Source organism: Patagioenas fasciata, chromosome 14 (assembly GCF_037038585.1).
Source record: "Patagioenas fasciata isolate bPatFas1 chromosome 14, bPatFas1.hap1, whole genome shotgun sequence".
Classification (NCBI taxonomy): domain Eukaryota; kingdom Metazoa; phylum Chordata; class Aves; order Columbiformes; family Columbidae; genus Patagioenas; species Patagioenas fasciata.
The window spans coordinates 3,638,558-3,665,015 of NC_092533.1; the positions used below are offsets into that span (position 1 = coordinate 3,638,558).

Sequence of the window (26,458 nt, forward strand, 5' to 3'; positions counted from 1 at the left end):
ACGGGGGCGGGGCCTGGGCGGCTGTCCGCGCGCCCGGGGACGCGCGCGCGTCTCCCGGCGGGCCTTGCGCGCGGTTCCGCCTCGCCTCCTTCGGGCCGGGCGGGGAAGATGGCGGCGGGGACGGGCAGTGAGTGCGGGGCTTGTCAGGAGGGGCGGCGGGGAGCGAGGGAGCTACGGAGGGGGAGTGGTGGGGGCGCGCGGTAGCGGAGCTGGAGCGGGAAGGAGGGCAGGGAACGGCCCGAGGAGCACTGAGCGGTTCGGAGGGGAAGGGGCGGGGCCAACGGTGTTGCGAGGGTGGAGGCAACGGGCCTCGGGAGGGGCGGGGCCACGGGAGGTGTGTCGGTATGAGGGGGTGGAGCTAGCCTGTGGGGGCGTGGCCAGCCGGCGGGGCGGGGTCTCCGGCGGGACCGCGCTCGCCAGTGCACCCCGCGCACCTTCCGCTGTCCCGCAGAGCACAAGCTGCTGAGCGCCGGCCCCACGGAGCCCTGGTCCATCCGTGAGAAGCTCTGCCTGGCCTCGTCCGTCATGCGCAGCGGAGACCAGAACTGGTGAGGGAGCGGGAGCGCCGGGCTGTCCCGGGGCCGCTGTGCCTGCGGGACTGCGGGTACCGCACTGGTGGCTGTACCGGGGCAGGGCCGTGCCGGTTCATTGGGCAGCAAGCAGCCAGTCATAAACACTTCTATGTGCTTTCTTTTCAAAACGAAGTTGGGCTATTAAAGATGGGGGTATTCGAGGTGTACCTTGACAATCCTTTTGCTGGTTTTGCAACTACTGTGTAAAAATGAAAGTGTGTTAATGAGAACAAAGAGTGACATGTTCATAAGTTGGAAGAGGTGATTTGTGGTAAAGAAGGATACTTGATAACAGGTTCCTGTGCGCTGCTGCTGAGCTTGTAGCTGTTTTGCTGCCTTTTTCCCTTCACTAAAGCTTCTGTAGACATGTAATAGTGTCAGAAACCAGAAACTTGCTTTTCAAAGCAAGGGAGGGAAACTGTTGTTTGATTGGAATTAGGCAAAGGACTACTGTCCTAGCCCAAAGACTAATTTCCAAACATAACAACCTCTTAGCAGGTTCATTGTGTTTGTGGGGCTGTTCAGTGATGAACATCAAGACAGGTCAGCATCTTTTCTCTGCATGTTGCTTGGGGAAGAGGGTAAGTTGATAGTGACTTGCCATTTCTTTCCTGCAGGGTCTCGGTCAGCAGAGCTATCAAACCTTTTGCAGAGCCAGGACGCCCACCTGATTGGTTTTCCCAAAAGGTAAAATACTGACATTTGAATCTTGGAAAAAAAATGAGTTTTGTATTAGGTATGTAAGACAGCTGCCTAAGAGACTGTATTTATTTTTTTTAAAAAAAGACAGCAAAAATCATTTTTTTTAAATCCATTTTATTTAAATCAGATTAAGTAGTTTTTCCTGTTTCTGAAATGAAATTTGAGTTTGTATTAGAGTTGGATAAAGTTAAGAAAAAGACAAGGGTGGTCAAAAACACAAAACAGTTTACTTGTAAGGGATGGCCAAGTAAAGTAGAACCCCTAACATACAAAGGAGATGAGTAATGCAAATTCAACAGACATCTGCACCATCAGAAGTGGCATGTTGAGGATGAATAAGGATTAATTGTTCAGTGCTTTGTCCAGTACAAGATTTAGAGGCTATTAAGTCAGACTAACAGGAGGCAAGTTCAAAGCAAACCTAAAGGGATTGTTCTTCACTAGGCATGTAATTAAGCTGTGGAATTCCTTGCCCCAGGAATTTGTGGATGCCCATGTATATTGGTGTGTCCTGCTGTTTGGGCAAACACCTGGGATTTTTGTTGTATGAAGGACAGAAAGAGATTAAGAAAATCAAAGCAGGAGTAGCTGAGGGGTTTATTTTGCTTACTGTTTCTGTTAAGCTGTGAAACTGGCCTTGATATGTTATTCTGTCTTCTCCATTGGAATATTTTTGCTTTATGTTCACAGATGGAAGCATTACAGCTACAGTTCTAGTCATGGTTGCTTACTTTGATTTCTAAATCATTACTTGAGACCGTAAGCTTTGTTCCAAAGATCAGCCTGGGCAGCGCTAGAGTAAAAGAGTCAATATGCTTCCTCACTTTGAGCTACACTAAGTTATAGCCCTGGAAAAACTCTGGAGAAGACTGTCCACTATGTTCATAAAGTGTTAGAGCTCTGAAGAAGTAGGAATAAGTGCCCTGTAGGCTTTGTGGATAGGTATTTGAAGGTGACTCTTTGCTGTCCTCTGACTTTCTTTGTTTCTCTTCTTAGCACTGTGCATCTCAATATTCAGAGCTCTTGGAGACTACGGAAACCCCCAAGTGAGTACAAAATCAGAAGCAAGTGCAGTCTGCAGCAGTTTTGGGTGGGCTTGTTGGTTTTTACAGCAAAGTACTTGCTAGTGTTCCTCCTAAAAGGAGCGTTCAGGAAGGAGGAAATTCAGTTTTGTTGCTTGGGTTGACAGTGGGATCGGGGTACAGCAGATGAGGGTGACAGGCAAGCCCAACGTATTTCTTAGAATATGCTTCCAGTATCATTTAAGGAAAATTGCAAAAGGAGGTTGATTTTATTTTTTTGGTGCATCTTTGTGTCAGGAGTGGCAGAGAGCAGCCATTTGTGAAAGGAGAAACTGGGCTTTTCTGTGTTTCATGTCTGAACTGTTTTCGTTTTATTCTATAGGAGAAAACGTGGTGAGAAGGGAGAAGTTGTGGAAACTGTAGAAGATGTTATTGTGCGGAAACTGACTGCAGAACGAGTGGAGGAGCTGAAGAAAATTATTAAAGAAACACAGGAGAAATACAGGTGTGTGGCAGAGGCATGAAGCTGTGGTGCACCTGAGAGTCCTGTCTTGAAAAACTGGCCTAGATGTGATGGTGCTTGGGGTGGAAATGCTGCTAAAGGCGTATTGTTCAGTGATAAGTAAAGAGATTTTCTGATTGCAGGCAACTCAAGAAGGATGCAGAGCTGATCCAGGCCGGACACATGGATAGCAGACTGGAGGAGCTGTGCAATGAGATTATGATGTGGGTTCCTTAATTATTTCCCTGTTACGCTTTCTGCTGAGTTGTAGTTGTCTGTGTGTTTGTCAGATGCCTCTCGTTCCGCATACATGGGGTTAAGAGTAACAGGGCAGCTAGGCAGATGCTTTTAGCTCTGAGGGTGGACTTAGCTTGGACTGGGAGGCACCAGCTCATGTGGAATATCTTTTGAAGTTTCAGTGGCGAGCTCAGGTGATGGCCTGCAATGTCTTGCTTGCTCCTCCGTTTTGATAATCAGCTGGAAGTGAATTTTCCTGCCAAGTGTGTCATTCTCTGACTGGTCTCTGACTCCGCTCCTCTCCTCAGAGGAACTGAGCCTGAGTCTGCAGAGACAGGTCATTGTTGTCTGAAGATAGTGGGGTGGGGATCAGTAAGCTGCAGGAGGAACTAAGGGGGAGTGTGACACTGTGTGACGGCAGGTTTTGGTTCTGTATACAGAAAGAAAAAAATGGAGGAGGAGGAGGCAGAAGTCAAGAGGAAGGCTACAGATGCTGCTTATCAGGGTAAGCTGGAAATTAGCTTCTTTACTCCTCAGAGAGAGATGCGTATGTTCATAACAATCAGGAAATATTTAAATCTTGTTAAGATCTGTTCAGGAGGAATTCCTTGACCCTAGGAGTTTAAAAGAAAGGTTATATTATCTTCCCAGCACTGTATTTGTAACAGAGCAAAGTGTTGACACTTTTGAGAAGGGAGCAAATTCTGTGGAAAAGGTCTAAGAGGAAGCAGGATTAGCGGGGAGTTCTTTGTTACAATCTCAGACTTTCCATCACTTTAGTTTTCCTTATAGTTCTACTATTGTCTGAAAATAAGAGGAAGAGAGACATGTTCTGAATGTTTATTTATAATTCATGGGGCAATTTTGTGTACTAACCTACCAGTGGTGGGAGGTGGTGAATAACCAACTGCTACTGAAATTAGCATTACCAGCATGCTAGCCTTACCCAATGCTAGTATTATTTGTGAACTGAGCCTAGTGTGGTGCAAGAAATTCCTACAATATAGGTTTTTTTGTAGGGTTCTTTAGGATGAAATCAGAGGTAACTCTCAGGGACTGTCCAAGATGGAGTCATGGAATCTCACTTTTTTCCTGTTCTCTTCCAGCTCGTCAGGCCATTAAGAATCCACCACGACGATTAACGGGTGTGATGGTTCGGTCCCCTGCAGGCTCAACCTCCCCAGGGGGAGACTATGCCCTGGGAGATCTGTCTCAGCCCGCTGTGGATGAGGCCAGTCCAGGGGTAAGGAAACTTCACCTGGTGAGAGCAAAAAACCAGCTTGGGACAAGGGGCTCTGCATCCATTGTGGAACAGGAGCCTGGGGAGACGCCCTTGCCTCATTTTGCAGACTTTTTGCTGTGGTAGTGCTGTAGTGTGGTTGGTGTACAGTGCTGCTGGAGATACGTGTCCTCTTCTTGTCTGTGATGATCAGGTGCCTGGATCAAAGGCTACGTAGGGGCATCAGTGGGTTGGCCAGACAGTCTTCGGTGTGTGCCCGGGCAGTGGCGCTACAGGGCAGGGAGAGGGTGAGGGCGTATGCCTGTTGTAGGTGTAGCGAGTGAGTGGAGCAGGTGTTGGATCAGTGCTCTTGGGGGAAGGAGCAAGTGGGGCTAGTCCGTGTGGTGGAGTGTGGCTTTGAACAGTGTGGTTTTTCTCTTTCTCAGGTCACTCCAGGGACATTGCCCAGCACCCCAGTTGCCTCCTTCATTGGAATCCCTGACACCCCTCCAGGCTCTGCTCCCCTGGATGCCCCCATGACCCCAGTCACTGACGATTCACCCCAGAAAAAGATTCTAGGACAAAAAGCAACTCCGCCTCCTTCCCCTCTGCTCTCAGAGCTGCTGAAGAAGGGCAGTCTCCTGCCCACAAGCCCCAGGCTGGTATGGAGCTCTCTGCTCATATATGCAAGCACACAAACAATTTGCTCCAGACTCTCTCACTGAAAAAGGGGGAGCTGCAAAGGCTTTTTAAACCATACAGTTCTTGTGAGAGTCCAAACTGAGGTGATACCTGAGAGATACGATTACCCCCTGTGAGCCCGAGAGGTGGGACCCTTTCCCAGCAGTACTGTGGGTGCAGGGCTGCGGGGTTACTCAGCACGCAGGAGTGGCCGTCTCCCCTCAGCTGTAAGGAGCTGGAGTTGCAGGTTTTGCTAGAGAAAATTTTTCTCCCTGGAGTAGGGGGTGTGTTAAGTCAGTATCATCCTGATCAGTCTCCACAGAGGCGTTCTTGGTCACTTCTACTTTGGGTTCACAATTCTTTATGTCTTGGCAGGAAGTTGAGTTTCAATATTTGTAATGGGTCTCAGCATAGGAGAAGGGAGTCCTTTAGTGGGGTTTATGACCAATATTGAAGTGTTTCAGTCTCCTTATTGTTGTAGACAGGTTTTAAAATCACTGTGATGACAACAGCTTTGACTCTTCTTGTGTTAGTGACTGTGGAAGTCTCAGACCATTGGTGACGCTGTTCAGAGCCCAATCTGAAAACAGCAGCCATCAGCCCATGGCTCGGGTTCCCTGTGCTAGTACTTGTGTGATAGAACAGGTGCATTGCTGTTGACTTTGGATTTTTAATAGTCAGATTTGGGATCTTCTCTATTTGTTAGCTTGGGTAAACGTTCCATGGGTTCTGTTTGCAGGGTGCAGTGCAACACAGGGTGGAGCAAGAAAAGATAATGGCTGTGAAAGACTGGGTTTGCTTTGTATCCACAGAATGGTTTATATCTGCTTCAAGGTCCATCATAGATTTACCGTCTGACCTTGATGGAGTTACTTTCCATCTTAGTGCTTCAGTTTCCCTCAACTCAAAATAAGGGCTAATTCCATTCCATCTTAGGGAGTAGAGACTGGTGTCTGCAAAGGATTGTGAGGTCCTTGAACAGAGGAGCTAAGGTAGAGCAAATGCTGTATTTGGCCTGACTTAAAAGGAAGGTGGCACTGCAGCTGTATTGTAGCTGAAAAACAACTAGTTTCAGATTGTCATGTTGTGCACTTGTATAAGGGGCCTCTGGCAGGGACTAGGCTGGACAAAAAGTGCAGAAGAAATTCCGAGACAGCAAATGACGGACATATTCATGCATATTTGGCAGAGATTCACTGATGTGATGGTTTCTTCAGGAACTTCAGTTGTGTCCTCCCTTGGCAGGTCGGTGAAAACGAAATGGCAGTGGCTTCTGGCCACATGAACAGCTCAGGAGTCCTGCTGGAGGTAGGAAGTGTCCTCCCAGTGCTGCACAGTGGGGAAATGCAGTCGGCACCTGGTGCTGTCCCTGCATCTCCTGCCGCTTCAGGTAACTCAAGACTCTCCCTGTACAGTTCTCCCTTCAGATGTACCTTAAGACTGTTCTGTGAGTTCTCTTTGGAGAGGGGTGAAGGGCATCTAGCCTGCCTGGTTTGGGGGCTTCTTGATGAGTCGTATTCCTATTTCTGTACCTCCGTCCCTCTTACCCCTACTTTTTTTTTTAAGAATACTTTAATTCTTACCAAAATAATAACGCCTTGATCTAAAATGACTGAAACAATTAGATTTCATTTGATCCTGGTGCATGCAGTCCAGTTTTCTGTTTTGACACTGGCTAATACCAGGCCATTTGGTGTAGAAAGAAACTGTTGACAGGGAGCTGGGGAAAAATTGGTCTTGTATCTGGTTCCCAATGTGTCAAACATCACTCCCTGTGAATCTGGAGAACTCATGTTTTACCTGTGCTTTAGCTTAGAGGTCCGTTGAGGATTAGACGACAGTGGACTGTGAGCTCTGGAGTAAGTTCCACAGAGAGGGGTGAGAGGGACGGTGCAAGAGTCTTTGCCTTGGGGCTTGTCAGAACAACCTGCTTCAGGTGAAGTTTCTTCTCAGCTCAAGCTAATTAGTGGTTTAGTCACATTGTGTGCAACTGAGGATTTATGCCATTCATTCATATATAATTCCATATGAATAATCTCACTTTCTTTATCCGTGTCTATTCTGAGCTCTTAATTTGGTCCAGACAGTTCAGTAAATTCAGACTGGAAATTACAGCCAAGATGAGTGGCAACTTTTGATATAAGAGGAATTCTCCAGGAAAGACCTGCAGTGAGATCCCTTCTGCTCCCTTCCGGCTCCTGTGATGACTGTTTGCCTTGGCTTACCTTGTGTGGTGCTCTCAGCCCTGTTTTTCAGATTTCCCGTAATTTATGGGGATGAGCCTTTGGAAGGGCGTCTCTCTGCATGTGTGGCTTAGCCTGTCCAGCCCTTACACTGAACAGTGTCCCATAGTCTGCATGATTCTGTCTCAGACTGCACACACAGAGGAGTTGTGCGTTCTCGGTGCAGGTTCTCCAGGTAGCTTTTGGGACCGTTTATAGGTACTTCTCCGTGTCTTTACGCAGAAGAAGCCACCAGACAGCGAAGAGCCCAGTGGTGGCTTTGTGGGCTTCAGTGGTGGCTGCTTCTTGCTCATGTTGCATTTGCCTTCTACTCTCTGTTAGGTGCTCCTACGCTTTCCCGGCTTTTAGAGGCTGGTCCTGCACAGTTCAGCTCACCTCTTGCTTCCTTCTCCGCTGTTGCCAGCGAACCTCCAGCTAAACTCCTGCCACCCCCCGTAGAGCCTGTGTCGCAGGCAACCATTGTCATGATGCCCACGCTGTCAGCACCGCCCGTTGTGCCACCAGCTGCAGCTCCAGAAAGCATAGCCACAGGTGCGTTCCTGAACTACGCACTCGTAGGTCATGCACTGCTGGAAAGCAGAATTGTCCCTGGGATCAGCACCCAGCGAGTTCTCAGCTTGCACCTCAGACTCGCCATCCTTGCTGAAAGGACTGGGTTCTGGAGTAAACAGATGGTTTTAAACAGGATCTACTGGGTGGGGGCGGGGGTGCTAATGGTATGTTGCTGGATTGCAGTTCAAGGGCTGGAATCTTTGTCGCTACTGTGGGAAAGCAAACCTGTATTTCTCCTTTATTTTTCTAAGTCATGTTGTGGTGGGTAGACCTGGAATACTTGCAGTTGGTCCTTTGCCTTGTCCACTGCAGCATTTGTTTATGTGGGCTTGACTTCTCCAGATTCGTCTCTGATTGTCACTCTCGTCCCTGTGCAGTAAGCCAGACAGAAGCCTGCGTTTCCATGGAGGCCGTGTCTGATTCCCACACCGTGACAGTGTCCATGGACAGCAGTGAAATATCCATGATCATTGATTCCATCAAGAAAGAGTGCCTGGGTTCTGGGGCTGGCAGCGCTGCGGGCTCTTCCAAAGATCACTGCATGGATGGGAAAGAAGACCTGGATTTGGCTGAGAAAATGGATATTGCAGTGTCCTATACAGGGGAAGAGCTGGACTTCGATACTGTTGGAAATATTATAGCCATCATTGAGGACAAAGTAAGCAGAGTGCCAGTGCCCTTTGTTCCACATCCAGTTAGGTTAATCTCAAGTGATTACTGTTCACCAATTCAGTTAGTTTAACAAGCAAGAAATAACTTTCTAAAGTGCACATTCTCACCATCATTGTCCAGATCAGTAGGAAATGACACCACTGCTGCTGGTCTGCCATGTTTAGCCTCATGCTCCTCTTCAGAGTGCAGAAAGAAATCTCTTTCTTCCTTGTGTTAGGTAGGGGTTGGGCCGTGTCTCTGGCAGTCAGATGAGCACTGTGTTTCTGAAACTGAAGCTCCACAGGAGGCTCCACAGGGAATGATACGAGTCTGGCTGCAAAAGGCAACTTTGTAAACCAGATACACCGTGTTTTCCACAATTGTCTCATTACCACATAACTTAAAGTTGTTTGTTTGTTTGTTTGTTTTAATCCCTGTTTCTGACCTTGGCCTGCACTGCTGCTTGTTTGTTTTGACAATGAAGGTAGACGACCACCCTGAAGTCCTGGATGCAGCAGTTGTTGAAGCTGCTTTGTCGTCTTTCTGTGAAGATACTGATGACCCTCAGACACTGCCTGGCCCCTGGGAACACTCAATTCGTCAGGAGCACGAGAAACAGGCCCAGATACCCCAAGTGTCTGTGACTGTGAAGCAGGAGAGGCTGGAGTGTGAGGAGCCAGAGGCAAAGGGAATTCGAGACCTAATGGGCATTGGCGAGCTGGGATCAGAAATAAAGACAGAACCTGCAGAGCAGGAGCAGAATCAACTGGGCCCTGAGGAAATCATACCAGCAACTGCAAGAGTGACGGAAACACCGGAGCTTAGAAGTCAAGAGATAGAAGAGGATCAACGAGCAGCTGTAGCATCAGGAGAGACAGCTGAAATTGAGATAGAATCAGCCAAGGGAGAAGACGCAGTACACAACATAGTGAAGACAGAGGTATGTGAGCAGAGAGGCTGTCTGGAACTGGTGTGGGGAAAGAAGGGAGCAGTTGTGGCAGGTAGGAAAGAAGTTTAGAGGAAGGATGACTGCTGGATTGAAGGTGACCCTTCAATGAGTGTGACTGACTGTTTCCGTGGGAGTCATGCTGCTGATCTGTTCAATCTGCAGGGAAGTTCTGCTTCAGGCAGTACCTTTGTGTATCTCCCCCTGCCCATGTGCAGAATTGCTGTTGGGAAGGTGCTCAGTGAACTTCATTGCCTTGAGTTAGGTTAGGATGAGTGAGATGTGCCCACACCTTCACTGAAGTAAGCTGACACAAACATCTAGATATGTGCATTTCTCTTCCCTCCAGACCCCACCTGATGATGATTCATCCCCTCCACAAGTCCCAAATGTGAGTGAAGACTCCTCACAGGCTGATGTTCAGCACAAATTTGAGCTGTCAGGTAACTCAATTCAGCTAGGAAATCTTTTACATGCAACATTATTAGTTGGATAGCTGTCAGTGATCTGCTTCAGGTTTTTTGGGGAGGAGGGAGAAAAGATGTGTAGGCACAGTGGTAATTACTGCAGGATAGTAGGCATTGGTGCAGGAGCTTTTGTAGGAAAGACTGCTTTGGAGAATCAACCTTTCTGGTTTTCTTTCTTTCTTTCACAGAGTCAATGAAGGAGGAGGCCCAAGCCCTGTTTAGGAGTCAGATGAAGGTAATTCTCAATTGGTTGTAGTCATCTCGAGTTAGTAACATCTCACTGCTGCTGCCTCCTGGCTCCCATCCGCTGAAAACCAAAGCTTGCATTCAGCTTTCTGCACTGAAAAGAATAGCGGGCAGTCTGCAGCTGGAGCGAAAGGGGAGATTGCTTCAGGCACTGCAAAGCTCTGTGTTTGTGTGTCTGCATCTGCAGGGGGAGGCAGGGGAGGATAGAGCAACTGGGATTTTGTGGAAGTGCCTGTACAGTTGTCAGCAGCTTAGCAAGAAAATCACTTTGCTTGCTGTGCCGTGGTTGCTTTGGAGGCTCTGCGTTGCTGCTGTCGCTGGCTGTGCAGACTCATGAACTCTGTGTTTCAGGATGCGCAGGGCGAAGAGGATGATGAGGATGGTGCCAGTGAGGCTGCCAGTTTGGAGGAACCCAAAGAAGAAGATCAGGGTGAGGGATATCTATCAGAGATGGATAACGAACCCCCCGTGAGTGAGAGCGATGATGGCTTCAGTGTCCATAACGCACCTTTACAGTCTCACACGCTAGCTGACTCCATCCCCAGCAGCCCAGCCTCCTCACAGTTGTGAGTATCAGCGAAGCTCTCAGGCACGCAGGTGCAAATCCCAGGCTAGTTTGTGGAGGGAGCGTAGGATTCTCATTTCTGTTTTGCTGACTGGGTCCAAAGGGGGAATTTGTTGATGATTTGTCTGGTTCTCCTTGCTTACAAATGCGAGTACGCAGACAGCGCCATCGTATCAGGTCCCATTTTTTTCTTTCTGTCTTTGGCGTGGATTAGCGTAGGCGTGTCAGAGGCAAAATAAACTGTAAGGTTTCTGCTCTGGGGCAGCATGCAGACTCCAGGTTCTCTTCTTCCCAGCTCAGTGTGCAGTGAGGACCAGGAAGCAATACAGGCCCAGAAGATCTGGAAGAAAGCCATCATGCTAGTCTGGAGAGCAGCAGCTAATCACAGGTGAGTTCGTCTTGCGAACTGGCAGAAAGAAGTGACTAATCCCAGACAAGTCTCCACTCTCTGATCTTGGAGTCTCATCTGCCTAGGTACCAGGAGATGATGAATCATTATTACTGGTAGCAGATAAATAAACATGAGAGCGTGAAACAAATATTTGCCAGCTGGGAGGGGGCACTAAGTGTGTCCTTCTCTCTCCAGGTACGCCAATGTCTTTCTACAGCCTGTAACTGATGATATAGCACCCGGCTACCACAGTATTGTGCAGAGGTGAGTCTCAGCAGTCTTAGAACTGTCATTAGAACTCTATAATTTGCATATTTTATAGGGATTTGTGGCAGGAACAAAGTAGTTCTTGGCTGCCATGCAGATTACAAGACTTGGATTTTTTTTTTGGCATGATTCAGTCAGAAGCAGGTTTCCCTAAGAAAGGGAGCATCTTCAGTAACAGGTACGTGTCTGTATGCAGCCCTGTCTTTGAATGAAGTACACTGACTTACAGAGAACATTTTCTATAAGTAAGGTGGTATAAACTGATCTGCTTCTCCCAGTTTCTATCCAAGGGTAGGATTTAATCTTTGAAATTCCAAAGACCTATCTTTTTAATCAGCACTTTTTACTGTCTCAGATAGTGGACCCTTCTGGAAGAATTACCAGAATCCCCTGCTAGCCCCTGAAATCTCTCCTGAAGAGTTCAGTGGCTGCAGCTCTAGCTCATTAGTGGCTCCTTCAGTGATGCCTGGAGGAGGCAAACGCCTCTCTTGATGCATCTGTCACACCATAGATACTGCTGGTGGTAACTGCTGACCAGCTGGTGTCTTCTGACCCAAGACCCTGGTACTCAGGAACACAGCCTGTGTGAGGGAGAACTTATTTGGCTAAATTAAACGAATGGTCTAACTAGATCTGTTACAGATGCAGGGCTGTTCACAAAAGAAAGGGGAAAGGGTTAAGTATTTCTGTTGCTATTTTGACTGCATTTCTTTCTTAGGCCAATGGATTTGTCTACCATTAAAAAGAACATTGAGAATGGGCTGATACGAACCACAGCTGAGTTTCAGCGTGATATTATGCTGATGTTTCAAAATGCAGTGATGTACAACAGCTCTGACCATGACGTGTACCACATGGCTGTGGAGATGCAACGAGATGTCCTGGAGCAGATCCAGGTAAAGTACTGAGCTGAGGCCGGTGCAGGACAGAGCATCCCATAGGTGTGGGAAAGGCTTCCAGAAGTAAGACCACAGTTCCACTCACAGTGTTTTTGAATGCCGTAGTCCCCTCTTTCCCTGCACCTCTCTTGTGCTACCTCAGGTGTTTGTGGTGAACTAGACTGTGGATAAGATGAAACTAACGCAACAAAATGGTTTTTAGATTCAGCCCAGACCAATTTCGAATCTTATTTCCTTCAGGGAAGTGTTAGGCCAGCATGAACCAGGGTGTGGTTCTGGAACAAACAAGCAACAAGAATGGTGAATGACAGGGGACGCGATTGCTTCTTTAGGTGGCTCTGCTGGTTTCTGCTGGTGTAAAGTGTATATGAAACTGTGTCCTCTGAATACAGGGCATTTAAAATTTGTCGTGAAGTAGAAAGTCCCAACTGGCAGGGCTAACAGAGTTTGAACTGGGATTTTGTAGTTCCACAGGATTTGTGTCTTCTAAGGTAAATGGGGGAACTTATTCTGAGCTGCAGACAAGGAACCGAAACTGCCTCTGACCCAGTGGCTCCCAGCCTGTGGTTTGTGATAGTTAACTGACATGCACTAACTGGGCTTGTTTCGCCTGAGAATCTTAACAGAGTGTGGTTTTCTTGCAGCAATTTCTGGCCACTCAACTGATCATGCAAACATCAGAGTCAGGGATCAGTGCAAAGAGCTTGCGTGGGCGAGACTCCACTCGCAAGCAGGATGCTTCGGAGAAGGTGAGAGTGCTGCACCCTGTGGAAGGGCACTTGGGTATCTTTTGAAGAACCCCAAGATACTGCATGAAGTTCCTGTACCAAAGAGGCAGAATGTTTTTTGACATGGTGATGGCTCCAGCATCTTCATGTGAACACATTTCTTTTAAATGTGTCCATTGATTAGATTCCAGCTCTGGAGCTGTACATCATCCCAGGGGCAGGTCTCAGGAGTTTTTTCCCAAAATCCAAATAGTTCTATTCCCTGTTTTTAAAAACAGGTGATGAAAACTGTAGGGAAATGAACAGAGTATTGGAAGAGGTGTGATAAGGCAGGAAGATGAAGGCATAGAGAACTGGAAGACTCGTCTCTGCTGGGTTCTTCACTTCCTAGTCAGATTTTTTAGAACCAGGGTATCACACGAGTGTGGTTTGCTGTGTAAAACACACCTGAGAACCTTTGACTTCCACACTGATCTGAAATAATAGTAATGTAGGTTTGTTTTGATTTGTTTTTCTTCTGTAAAGACACATCCGATTAAGTGACCTCAGGTGCTCTCAGGTGGTACATACAGCATTGCGACAGCAAGGACTGCCTGCTTAGTTCTAGTGGCCGCTGCACGATGCAGAAATTGTTTGGTAGACCAGGCCTTGCCACAGCTGAGGAGGGAACATCCCTTTCCTGGCATTCTGACTCTCGCAGTATCTGTCTTTTGTCCGTTTTTGTGTTCCTGCTGCATAAGACCGATGCCATGCGGGAAGGGGAGTGGAGCACATGTTTCTCTATGCTCATGTGTGGGCTCAGTGCTTCTGTGTGGTGTGTGCATTTCCGTATCTGATATCTGATAAGTCCTTCTGTTTGGCCTTTTAACAGGACAGTGTCCCAATGGGCTCTCCTGCCTTCCTTCTCTCTCTCTTTGTAAGTATTGAAAGGCTCCGGCAGGTACCGCAGTACTGCTGGCAGCGCGCTCTGCTCCTTGTCTGGGTGATCACTGCACTGTCACAGCATCCTAAGCGTTGCAGCGGGGTGTGTTTAACTTGGGGGCTGTACAACTATCATCATAGAGAAAAAACATCTCAGTCCCGTATTCTCAGCGTGGGTGAGTGGGAGGGGCTTCAGCCTTTTCTTCTGGTTCCAAGTGTTCTCATTTTGTCATCTGCCTTTGCTTTTTTCCACCACTTCTCTCCTGCTTTCTTTCCATGTAAGTGGGAAGACAGACCAAATGATGCAGTATTGTAGTTCTTACATCTCTCATGTTTATACAGCTGCCCCTTCCCCATGTTTGAGACAGTCCACAGGGTCTTGGGAAAGTGAGGAGTCAGCTCTGTACTCCTTTATCATTCATGGTCCAGAAAGGAATACGATACTCCGCAGAAGTACCTTGCTCTGTGCCTGTGGTGACATGGAAGTGTTTGGAAAAATATTCCCTCCAGGAAACCCCAAGTCTCTGAGTTGCGGGAAGGAGAGAGGGAAGGAAGATGGAGAGTTGTTTTTTTGTCTCGCATATATTTAAAGACAGAGGAGTACTCCAGCAGAGTCAGCATGTCAGCCAGAGGGAAAGGGCAGCGGATCAGAGGAAGCTCTCAGCTCGCCTTCTACTCATGGAAAGGAGCTGTGCGGAGAAACTAGGGAGCTAGTGCCAGGGTCACTCAACTGGAGGAGCACTTCCCATAGGGATCAGCAGCTGATAAGGTAGGTTAGTCAGCCATTTCCTCTTCCCATCTTAAGATCCAAGCTAGAATCTGCTCAGGAGAAAGCCTGCACTGTACAGGCTCCAAAAGTGCCTGTCTGGGTGAGAGCCTTGTTGCCTCTCTCTGCCCTGGCTGCCAGCAGCGCACAGAGATGCTGCAAATCCCAGTGCCTGTGCTGTGTCCAGAGTGAATTTTAGGTAGGTCTGCAGACAGGCCCCCCCATGCCTTCCTAAGAAAGCTGCCCTTTCTCCTGTTCGAAAGGCATAAAAAGTTGTTACCAGATGCCCAATTCCTTACCTCCCCAAGTGCTGGAGGAAGCGTTTGGTGTTCAGGGTGCATAACTTTCTCTTCTCATTTGCCTTGTCACTAGGACGGAGGCACCAGAGGGCGTCGCTGTGCCATCGAGGCAGACATGAAGATGAAGAAATGATGCTGTGGGCAGACAGAAAATCCCAGCACCTGGCATCCGGAGCTGGGGTGCAGGCAAGATGCTGTTAACAGCTGTTGGAGGAGGAAGAGAAGCTGCAGGTCTATTTCTGGGACCTGATCCACCTTCTTCACTTGCCTCTCTGGAAAGCAGTCTCGTTGGAATGTGTAACCCAAAGAAACTTCCCCAGAGGGGAAGACCAGCCCCCGTGCCTGTTTTAGGGCAGTCATCTTGGGCTTCATCAGTGTTCTGGTGTTAGCTAGCAACTGGTGGCTCGTATGTACTGTAATGTGAAGTGTACAGATTTTTACTAGTGATGTGTAAATGTGTATGTATATTAAAGTCTGGGAACAAATCCAGTGTGCAGTGTACTGAGCATCGCAGCTCTCCACAGGGAGGAACCCTGGTTTTATGCAAGTGTTTATACCTGTCTTGAATATCTGCAGATATAACTCTCTTCCAGTTATCTGTGTAGGACACAAGTATGGCAGAGCTTTGACATTAGAGACAGTCCGTTAATCATGGGAATGTTGGAGAGTGCTTGGATTGAGTGGAACATTCCCTGCTAGAGTGTGAGAGGATATGGCACTATTGTGATGAAACAGGAGATGTAACGGGAAGTTAAAAACTACAGTCTTGTCAGAGGTTTCCTTAAAAGACTGATGTATTGCAATGCACCTTACATTATCTCCCCAGAGATCTGTAAAAGATACGCTAGTCAGAGTGAGAATCTGTGATTCCAGCAGCTGTAGGCATCCCAGTACCTGGTGTCACATCAAGCTTATGAACTGTTTCTACTGGAAATTACACTTCTTTTCCTCAGCAACATGAATGCTTAACTGAGGTTTAAGTTCTCTGTGACAATTTTCAAGTCATCACCTTCTTACTTTCTGCTCATATGACCTGTGAGATAAAACTTGTGTATTTTCTGCCCCATGACCTTCTGGAGGTGGGGTGGGGCGGGGGGAATATATCTATATATCTCTCTATATATATATGTATATATCCTTCCTAATGCTTGCAGCAGCTGGGAGTGGTTAACACTGAGCAGCATGTACAGGGTGCAGCTTTCTGACACACAAGCTGCAGGAAACTGAGTCACTGCAGTTTAAGACCAGAGGGATGTTACCTATTGAGAGCTCTTGATTTTTCACAAGTTTTTTGCTGGAGTTGATCGTGCCTGCTGTGTTGAGTTTCGTGTAGAGCTGAGGCGTATTTCCACCAGGAGTCACTCTACTGGTGCTAGAAATGTAGAATCATGTGGTTTGCTTGCTGGTTAATTGTCCTTTACTCCTAAAACTGGGAACAAATTTCTGATTTGAATGTTTATGTTTTCAGTTTCCAGAGATGACAGATTCTTAATTCCATAGCACAAAAAGTTACAGGGTTCTTTGGCTTTCATGTATTTTATGGAATAATTTAGTTTTGGGTTAAATTTTTTAGTAGGGCCTGTAGCAATAGGACAGGGGGTAATGGTTCTAAACTAAAAGAGGGTAGATTTAGACTAGGTTTAAAGAAGAAATTGTTGCTCCTGAGGGTGGTGAGAGCCTGGCCCAGGTTGGCCAGAGAGGTGGTGGATGAACCATCCCTGGAGACATCCCAGGCCAGGCTGGACGGGGCTCTGAGCAACCTGAGCTGGTGAAGATGTCCCTGCTCATGGCAGGGGTGGCACTGGGGGAGCTTCGAAGGTCCCTTCCAACACAAACCACTCTATAATTCTAAGCTGGAAAGGACGACTGCACGTTCATCTCGTCCAACCTGCTGCTCAAGGTAGCTCAGGCTGCTCCGAGTCTTGTCAAGTTTTGAACACCTCCAAGGATGGAGATTCCCTGACACCTCTGGGTAACTTCAGTGCTTACCCTCCCTCGTCACTGTTGGCCACTGAGAAGAATCTGGCTCCGTCTCTGTAACACCTTTGTCCTGTCTTTGTGTTGAAAAGCTTAACTTTTTCAACACACAAAAGCTACAGCACATGATAGAACCTTTATCGTGCCCACCAGTAACTTGCTTTCCCTGTGGAAAGCATTGCTGTGTGTTCCTACCCTCGGTTGTTTCTCTTAACCAGGTAGTTTCCCCTCAAAGAGCCTTTTCTGTTGTCCCATGACATTTTAATAGCCTTTAGTGATTTGTAAGGTCTGCTCTCCAGAGCCCCACTGCCTCTCCCAGTTCATCATCTCGTGCTCTGGCTAATTCTGTTTTTCCTAATACTTTGTTCTAATCTGTCTGGTGCAGAGCTCAGGCTCTGCCCTTTTACATACAAATTCAACAATCACATCGTTCTGTTTTTCTTGTGCTAACTGAAATGACAGGTTGCAGAGCATTGGTCTGCTCATGTTATATTTAAGCTTCTTTAGGACTCCCGAGTGAATCCCACCAGGCTCTAAGGTTTACACCGTCCCTCAAATTGTTCTAAAACCTCCCCTGTTGACATTTTAATTAGAAACCGTCTCTCAGACCCGTCCCAAGAGAAAGTCTGGTGTGATCTCCTCTGTGGCAACTGCTGATAATGATGATTAATTTGGTTTTTCCAACTGGCCTAATTTTCCGCCGAGATGTTTGGCACTGATCATGCGTCACCCCCACTGATCATCTGGCAGCTCTCTGCCTCTCATGTTTCAGATGAGGTTTGTTGTTGTTATTTGCTTTTATGTCTTTAGCAAATTGTTCTTTTTTTTTCTTTTTTTTTCCTACTTTATTCTGGATTCAACGTTTCATTTACTAGAGCTCAGGCTTTTATCATTTTTCTTGTTTTGACATATAAGTTCCTTTTAAAGGCCGTCTTTTTTATATCTAACAGCTTTTTCTCATCTCAGTGAGGGTGGTACAGTGTCTGATCTCTGCAAAGTGAACTAAAAGTTTCCAATTTGATAATGATTCCTTGCTGGTGACTTATGTAGGCAACATAATTAAGAACTGTCAGGCAGTTTTTAATTAAAAGTTGAAGTCTATCATTTTGTCCCTTATTTTTTGCACAGAATTAGTGTGGAACTAAGCAGCCTGTAATTATTTCACGCATTCCGCTTGTCTTGCACTAACGCTGCTGTTCTGCTCTCTGGCATCTTGAGTCTTCCATGATTTAGTAAAACTCAACATAAGGCCAAAGTTCTTTTTAATTGATGCTTTTGCCCAAGTTCCCTGGGCTTCCTGATTTTTAAAATGCTTGGATTACCTTAGGCTAAAGCTTTTCTGTTCTTCAGCTGAGCTGAGGTGGCTGGTTCTGCGTGTCCGGCCAGCTCTGCTGATGGTGCAGGAAGCGCTTTAGGCGTGGGGTTCGTCTGCAGATGAAATCACAGTTTGTCCAACTCCTCTAGCTGGAAGCTGAGAGCAGGTAATGTTATCTCTTACCTCATCAAATTTTATCTGCTTCTGCTCAAGTTCACTTTGAGAGAGGTTCCAGAAGGACAGCCTAGCTCAGCTTTTAAGTTCATAAACAAGCAAGTTCTCTCATCCCAAACCCAACGGATTCCTTATTTCTCCGTTATGCCCTGTAAGCTGTATTTGTAGCTGCGCTGGCAGTCCTGAGAATGCAAAAGGAAATCGGTGAGAAATGTGCTGGTTCAAAATTCTGGAAAAATTAGGTTGCACATAATTAAATGAAAACTCAAAAGACACTGCTAATTAATGCATAGAATTCTCCATAGGTACAGCATCCAGGCAGCTGAGTCCAGCGGCAAGATACACATTTTTCTAACAGCTTTTGCTGTTGTTACTGTGACTCTGCAAGCAGTTCCCCAGACTTAGAGAAATCATACAGGACTCGTGCATTAGAAGACAGGCATGGACTAACAAAACAGAGATTAAATGAATGGTTTCTTCCTTCTTAAGAGAATGAAAACTTTTATTTTCTGAAATGTCTAGAGCTATCCTGTGAGTGTGTGACTGTGTGGTTGTAGTTCTGGATCAGGTACACAAGATATCACCATCCAGCTGAATCACATCCGTCACTTTCAAAACAAAGCGTCTGTAGGGTTTGTAGTAAGTTATTTCCAGTTTTAAAAGTTCTCAAGGGGCAGCAGAGGGAATTCCAGTGTGTTGTCCTTGCTGTCACTAGTTGTTCACACCTGTCAGCAGCTCAGGAATGGATGACTTGGTTTGAGCTTGCTGCTGGATGCCTTTGGCACCTTAAACCTGTAGTATCTAGCAAAGCCACACGCTCTGAACCAGCTCAGCATCCCCCGAGCACAGTAACCCATGGACTCATGGGCAGGGGACAGCACAGCACAGCAGAAGCACCAGAAGACCTGAAATTCAGTTGCTCTGACACGGCATGCCGTTAGTGTTGCAGAGCTACAGCCCTGCCACGTACTGCAAAGCGTGGACTCAGGTGTAGGCTGCTCACCTCAGAGCCCTTCCCATGCTTTGGCTCTCCAAGGGTGTCAGGAAATGAGCTGGGCTTTGCAGTTCTGGATCAGGGCACAAAGAAATCGCTGTCTCTCTATGTTTGTTTGCAGATGGGCTGTGCCTGGGCCTGGTGGGAGTCTGAGACCGAGTCCACCTGCGAGTCAGAGAGGAACAGCGACTTCCAGTCTCACCTCAGCTGGGACTCAAGCCTGGATCTGGACGTGGGGAGCTGGAGGAATACTGAAGAAGTGGCCATGGGGAAGCTAGAGGAGAGCAGCCGAGAGACAGACTGTGAGCTGGACTTCAGTGAGGCTCTCTGGGAGGATGATGATGAAGACTACCAAAAGGCAGAGAGGCCACGTGAAGATGACAGTCTTCTCCAGTTCTTCTCAGAGGTAGAGCTGTTTGGATGACAGGAAAGTGGGTGGCGTAGTTCAGGTCCTCCTGAAACATGAGGGTTTGCAGGGCTTCCACCATCCAGTCTGGGGAGGGAGCGGGTGCCCTGTGTTCACTTGCTCCCTGTTCCAAGCCGAGCCTTTCCTCTCATTTCAAGCTGACACCGCAACCAGGCAGCAGCTTTGCCAAAACACAGCTCACCCTAAAGCACAGCAATGTCAGTGAACTGACACTTTATTAATCAGAAGATTTTGCGAGGATTCCTAAAAATGGAAAGGCTTTCATGGGTGAAAGCAAAAATAGCATCTGTGCTGCTTATTTCTTCTTGCATTTGCCGTCACAATTTGAAGCAATGAATCTCTGTTGCAGGTAACCCAGATGTTGGAACCTCTTCGCATTAGCAGTACAGAGTCAGTACAAACTCGGTGGGGTTATTATGGCTCTGGGAAGCAGAATGATGGGAAAGATGTCAGGGGCCAGGAAAACACCACAGGGACAGCAGTCTCAGGAGCAGAGGAAAGTCCACTATGTGTCCTGGCAGAAGATGAGAAAGAAAACTTCCCAGGAAGAGAGGTAGGGGAGAGGTGGTCCTAAGAGAGCCTCTGTCCTGGATGAGACACAAGAGACAGTGAAGGAAATAATCTCTAGAAGAGATGGGGAAGTCCCAGGTTCTGAGTGGGGAGATGGGGGACACAGAGGAGAAGACATCACGGGGGGAAATGCAAAAGCAATGTATGAGGGGAAGGATGGGGTTTTTATGTATGGAAATGTATTTTCATGAACAGGAAGCTTGTTACAGATCAAACCCTCAGATGTGAGTTGGAGGCATTGCTCCTTGGCGGTGTAAAGGTGACTCATGAGAGCTGGCAGCCTGCTCTCAGGTTGGAGGCAAGACTGGAATACTTGCCTTGTTCTAATTGCTGTGTTATGCAGCAGACAGCTTGGCTGGTTTCAGGCCCACGTGGCTGTGACAGCAATAACCATCTGCCCCTAGAGACCGTCATGTCTTGAAGCCAGCACTGTCTAGCCTGGGTTTGCACCAGTCCTGTGAGTGGGGGGGACTGGGATCTCTCACCAGCCTGCCAGGTGTTGCTGGGACAGGTGACATTGCGGGGGAAGAACAGTGCCATTTTCTCAGTTCCACACTCATATTTATTCCCTTGCAAACGTAGACAGTGAAGGTAGAAATTACTTTCAGACTTCTCGCATTTCACCTGTTCAGCCAGGACAGTGTTATTCCCAGCAGTTCCCTTGCAGTTCTCCCGTGATCACAGCCAAACGCAGCACAGCGTCCACTTTCTTCCTGAGAAGTCTGCTCCACGCTTCAGATCTGTTGAGGAATTCTGAGCTGCCTCTGCACATAATCCCACATCTAGACTCCAGAGAGCCTCCCTCCCCGCACTCTGTGCCTTTTATTGGCAAATCACTACACCAGCGGCACCGCTCTCCTTCCTGGCTGAGTCTGTTCTCTGTCATATTCATGTAGGAGGTTGTGAGGAAACAACCTTGTTGCACTCTAGAGGATCCTCTTATCTGTGTTTTGAGCTTTAAGAAGCCTGAGGCAGTCTTACCTCAGCTCCCCATTGCCCTCTCACATCCATGACTGTTCCCAGAAAAGCAGACAGACACAACACCGGGCACCAGTCAGCTCCGCAGTGCTTGTATTAGCCAGAGGCAGTTCTGATCAAGGAGGTCAGACCCAGCTTTTACTGGAGCGCTGGACGGCACAGTGAAGGTCTGAACAGGATCAAACATCATCCTCCAGAATAACAGCGAGCTAGTTCCCAGCTGAGACTACATGCAGGAAGGGAATGCGCTGCAAGCTGCCTTGTAGATGAAGAATTCAGGTGATTAGCTGCCATTTTAGCCATATCTCCCTTTCCCTCTGTGCTCTTCAGGACAAGACTCAAGAGATGCCTGGAGAACAAGCTTTAGGTGAGGTGCAACCACAAGAGATGCGCAGTCAGGCCCAGGATCGGGATGATAGCGGCAGCACCTCTGCAGCGCCCATGCGGGATTCCACGAGCCCTGTCAACACACAGCTGTAAGTAGTTCAGTCTGCTCTCGTGCAGATGCAGCGGAACGCGCTTGTTTTCAGTCTTATTTGAGAACAAGTGTGTGGCACTGGTCACCTCCAGGAAAGCGAGAGGAGAACAGGAAGGCAGGAGTTAACTTGTGCTGTCTCTGTGGATCTGCCACCATTTTTGGGCATTGATCCTAAGCTGAAGTGAGAAGAACAGAGATTAAAGAAGAGATTAAATGGAAAATGCATGTTTTCTCAAGGCAGCTGCACCTTGTGTGAGCTGAGCATCATACTTTGTCAGGCAGCGTCCAGTCCAGCTCCCAAGAGAGGCGTCACCAGCCCCCTTTGGGCAGGTGCAGGCATCAGTCCCACGCAGGCTCTGCCACGTGTGTGATCACCTGGGCTGCCTTTCAGAGGAAAGCAGTGGTTTATTGGGATGGAAAACTGAATAAAAACCACCTCGGTAAAGTTCTGAACTTCAGAGTAGCATGAGCTTTTCTGTGCAATTTGATCCTGCCTTTTAGAGCTCCTCAGCTCAGATCTTGTTTCTGCCTGCATCTTCCTGCATTCTGGACATCCAGTTGCGCATTCAGATGCAGAACGCTCCCACCATCTCACACTGAGAGGCTTTGCACAGCTACAGCAAAGGGTCTCTGAGCTTCACCCACCTGGATGTGGTGGGTGCTCGCAGAACTGCCACCTCCTACGTTGTCTCAAGTGTGATGATCTGGCGATATCTTCCCTCCACAGGGTGCAGCTGAGCTGGGAAAATCCCCTGCAGCATTTGCTCTTCAAAAGGACTCTGTTGTCCATCTGGAAGATGATAGCCAGCCACAGGTAGGTGGGGGCAAAGGGTTGGATTGATGTGGCTCCTGAACGCATCGCCCTGACCTCCAACTCCTGTGTCACCAGCCCTTGTCCACCCCACCACGACAGCCATCGCAAGCTGACTTGTCTCTCCGTGGCTTTGCTTGTGGCTGCCTTTGCAGCAGGAACAGCCGGGTGCTGCAAAGCTGGAGGGAACCCTGCAGATTTATTTCTTCTGCTTCATATGGCAGAGCCTGAATGTTGCTCCCTACACAGCTGGCACAGCTGGCTGTGGCCATTGGGGCAAGTAGGGAGAAGCAAGCACTGGGGTGTTGGGATGCTGTCTGAGGTGGAGAGGCACACAGTTATTCTTCGTGCTTGTCCCTGTAGATACAGCGGCCCGTTCCTGAAGGCAGTGTCAGAGAAACAAGCCCCTGGATACAGGGATGTGGTGAAGAGGTGAGTTTGTGGAGGATGCACTCACTATTTGCTTTCTCTCTCTTTTTTTTCCATCTCCTCTGGTTTCCAAAGGGTGAGTGGGATGGTTTCCTTCCTCCTTTTCCAGAGTCTGGCTGTTGCCAGCATCTCCCACTGATTTTTTCTATTAAAACTCCCTTCCAGGTGGTTAGAACCTGGAAGCTTTGCTGGCATTGCATGGCTGACATGCTACAGGCAGGATCCATGCAGCTGTGAGCAGGGGATTCAGCTTCTACAGCTCAACCATCTCCTCTCCCCACGGTGCCTCGGTCGATACCCTCTCCTCATCCACTGCTTGTTCCCCAGATGTTTTACTCTCGGTGGAGAAGTGGGTCATAAGAATATTTCCCAGAGAGATTAAGGGTATTTTTCAGAGCTGACTCATATTCTATTCTAGTCACAGTTGTCCTGTCTGCAGCCATTCATTTTCTCATTCTGTCAAAATAAGGGAAGTAATATTTATTCTCCATCATGTTCCTCTTCTCAGCACTGCTATTTTTGCTGGTGGCACCATTTGATTTTAAGGGGTTTTAATAGATACCTATTTTAGTAACTTTTCTTTCTCCACTAAGACCTGGCCTGACTTCATGAAGACTAATTACTGGAATCGCTCTGCTTGCCTTCTCTGGAGCTCAACATCAGTTTTTTTTTTTTAGAGGTGACTGCTAATGACCTCCCAAGTTGATTGGATAGCAGGTGTCGCATTGGCTAAACTTACTTTTGTCTGACTTAGAAGAAAAACATTTCTCACTCCCCCTTTTTGTCCTGAGCAATAAAATTGATTGAAAATAGCTGTGCTTTCAGGGCCAGGCTGAAATGAGAACAAGCATGTTCATGCAGAGCCTGAAGAATACCTGGCTGTGGGTTGCAATTTAATTCTCCTTCTTTCTATCTTTTGTAGACCCATGGATTTAACCAGCATAAAGAGAAGATTGTCAAAGGGACACATTCAGTCCATGATCCAGTTCCAGCGCGACCTCATGCTCATGTTCCAGAATGCAATGATGTACAACAGCTCCGACCACCATGTGTACCGCATGGCCGTGGAGATGCAGCGAGAGGTCCTGCAGCAGCTGCAGATGTTGGCTGAAGCCCTCCTGTGCCCAAGGGACCAGCTGGGGTGGGCGAGAAGGTAACAAGCCACGTCTGAGCCCTCTTCGTGTTGGTGCAGTGTTGTCTCCCTAGTTCAAGAGGTCTGCTGGGGCTTGGATGTGCTGACACTGCACCACGGCCTTCAGCAGACCTTGTTATCCCCCAGTGCACCTGCCAGGGCTGTGGGATGAGGGGTGAAGTGGTTTCTAGGAGGAGCACCAGGAGGGAAACCTCCTTTCTCATGGGGAAAAGCAGCAGTGTCGCCCTGCAGTGAGAAAAGATTCCCTGGGACACACACAAAAAAAGGGAGAAACTCATCGTTGTGAGCAGCTGGCAGGAATCGGGGCTGGAAGGTGCCTGGCTGTCCGCGGGTGCTGTGGGAATGCTCTGTTGTCCAAAGCCTTCGGTACGTTCGCACTGTTGCTGTGTTGCGGTTTGCACTGAGTTGAGCGTTACCCGCCCGAGGCGCCTCAGGCCGTGAGGGGGGTCCGGCCTCCCCCACCGGCTGGGCCAGCGCTGGCAGCACCCAGTAAAGGCCCGTGTTCAACTCCTGTCCCCGCGTTTGACACCGCGAACCGCGACCGGTGAGGGGCGGCGGGAGGGGTGAGGGGTGCGGGACCCCGGGCTGCGGGAGCCCCGGAGCGCGGGAGGGACTTGGGGCCCGCGGGGACGGGAAGGCGCCGCTCGCCATTGGCTGGCGCGGTGGGCGGGCAGGGCCTGGCGGGGCTGCCGATTGGCTGGTGGACCTGAGTGACACCTCGCGGTCAGCGCGTGTCCCGGAAGCGGAAGCGGCGGCGCGGAGCGGCGGGGCCATGGCGCGGGAGAAGCAGCCGGAGGCGACCGATGCGGAGGGAACCCCCGAGCGATCGTACCGGGAGCAGCTCGACTTCCTGAACCCCATCGCCCAGCCGCTCGCCTCCCGCAAGCTGACGCGCAAGCTCTACAAGTGCATCAGGAAAGGTTTGGCCGGTAGCGGGGCAAGGCAGGGACCGGGCCGCGGCGGCGCAGCCCCCTCACGGTGTTTCTCTTGCAGCGGCCAAGCACAAGCAGATCCGTCGCGGTGTGAAGGAGGTCCAGAAGTTCATCAACAAGGGCGAGAAGGGGTAAGCGCTGCCCCGGCCCCGCTGCCCCGCCGTGGCCCGTCTCGGCCCGGCCGCTGACACGGGCTTTCCCCGCAGGATCACGGTGCTGGCCGGCGACACGCTGCCTATCGATGTGTACTGCCACATCCCCATCATGTGCGAGGACAGGAGCCTCCCCTACGCATACGTCCCTTCCAAATCGGTAAGGGGCTGGGGCTGCACAGCCGGGAGGATCCAGCTCCAGTGAGAGGGAGCCCGGTGGGCAGCCCCAGACAAACACAAACCTGGTGCCTGGGTAAAGCACCCCGTGCCTGGCTGGGGCCAGGGCACAAGAAGGACGAGCAGTCACGGTGCAGATGTAGGAGTGTTTCACTGTGGCACCACAGCATCTTTTCCCCTGGTTGAGTCCCTGCAGCATTTGGGGATTGGAGCTCTCTGGGATGGAGCCAGAGTGAATTTTCCCACCTTAGATCTGAGCTGGGGCTTGGCTGCTTGCAGAAACGAGACGCTGGCCAAGGTGTGGTGTTGGTTGTTGGTAGACTGGAAGCTGGGGGGTCTGTGTCTTTCGAACAGGCTGTGGCTCCCTGCTCTAGGGCAGGAGTACAGGTGCCAGTGCAGGGTGTAGCAGACAAGCTGGGAAAAGGGTTCTTAAACCCAGCACGAGCCTGGAGGGCTGAGGGACTGGCAGAGACATCTTCGCTGTGTTGGAGTGGGGCATGGAGTGTGTTGGCTGGTCAGGCCTCCCCTCAGGAGGACCCTGCGCCCCCAGCCTCCCTCATGGCCTCACCCTGTTCCCGCAGGACCTGGGAGCTGCAGCCGGCTCGAAGCGCCCAACCTGTGTGATCATGATCAAGCCCCACGAGGAGTATCAGGAGAGCTACGATGAGTGTCTGGAGGAGGTGGCGGCCCTGCCACTGCCGCTGTGAATGGACTGCGGGGTGGGGATGTGCCCCCCGTTTGTGGGGACCCCGGGGGTGGGCGGGGGTGTGCCCCCGCTGTCTGTGGGGGCGCTGAGCGCTGTAAATAAAGGTGTTTGCGGTGTTTGTAGGACGTGGTACCGGCGAGTGGTGGGGACTGGATCGCAACCTGCTGGGCGCGTGTGCGGGTCCGCCGCGCCGGTAGGGGGGGCTCCCGCACCGATCCTCCCGGGGGCGGGGAGGAGCAAACCATTCCGCGGCCGAAGGGGGAGCGATCTGGTCGGCTTAAACCATGGGGGGGGGGGGGGGGGGGGGAA

At 49.2% G+C, this 26,458-nt stretch overlaps 1 protein-coding gene across 3 annotated transcripts; it reads left to right on the forward strand.

Moving 5' to 3' along the window:
* The first annotated feature begins 26 nt into the window (after positions 1–26).
* Positions 27–26,271, forward strand: BRD8 (bromodomain containing 8). Of its 3 annotated transcripts, XM_071814633.1 has the most exons (31): positions 27–127; positions 452–548; positions 1,190–1,259; positions 2,271–2,320; positions 2,679–2,801; positions 2,942–3,022; positions 3,476–3,540; positions 4,142–4,278; positions 4,701–4,916; positions 6,181–6,325; positions 7,500–7,709; positions 8,108–8,388; positions 8,866–9,321; positions 9,677–9,770; positions 9,983–10,029; positions 10,392–10,606; positions 10,901–10,993; positions 11,192–11,260; positions 11,982–12,159; positions 12,807–12,911; positions 13,762–13,806; positions 19,458–19,742; positions 20,113–20,316; positions 21,642–21,787; positions 22,517–22,603; positions 22,964–23,032; positions 23,952–24,182; positions 24,911–25,102; positions 25,176–25,245; positions 25,321–25,426; positions 26,025–26,271. In XM_071814633.1, exons 1-31 carry the CDS (start codon positions 109–111, stop codon positions 26,108–26,110), a joined length of 4,272 nt encoding a protein of 1,423 aa, XP_071670734.1. In that variant the 5' UTR covers positions 27–108; the 3' UTR covers positions 26,111–26,271. The 3 variants fall into 3 exon arrangements, with proteins under 3 accessions (XP_071670734.1, XP_065704932.1, XP_071670733.1); XM_065848860.2 differs by lacking the exons at positions 19,458–19,742; positions 20,113–20,316; positions 21,642–21,787; ... (5 more) ...; positions 25,321–25,426; positions 26,025–26,271 and adding an exon at positions 14,950–15,361; XM_071814632.1 differs by lacking the exons at positions 4,701–4,916; positions 19,458–19,742; positions 20,113–20,316; ... (6 more) ...; positions 25,321–25,426; positions 26,025–26,271 and adding an exon at positions 14,950–15,361.
* Positions 26,272–26,458: the final 187 nt, after the last annotated feature.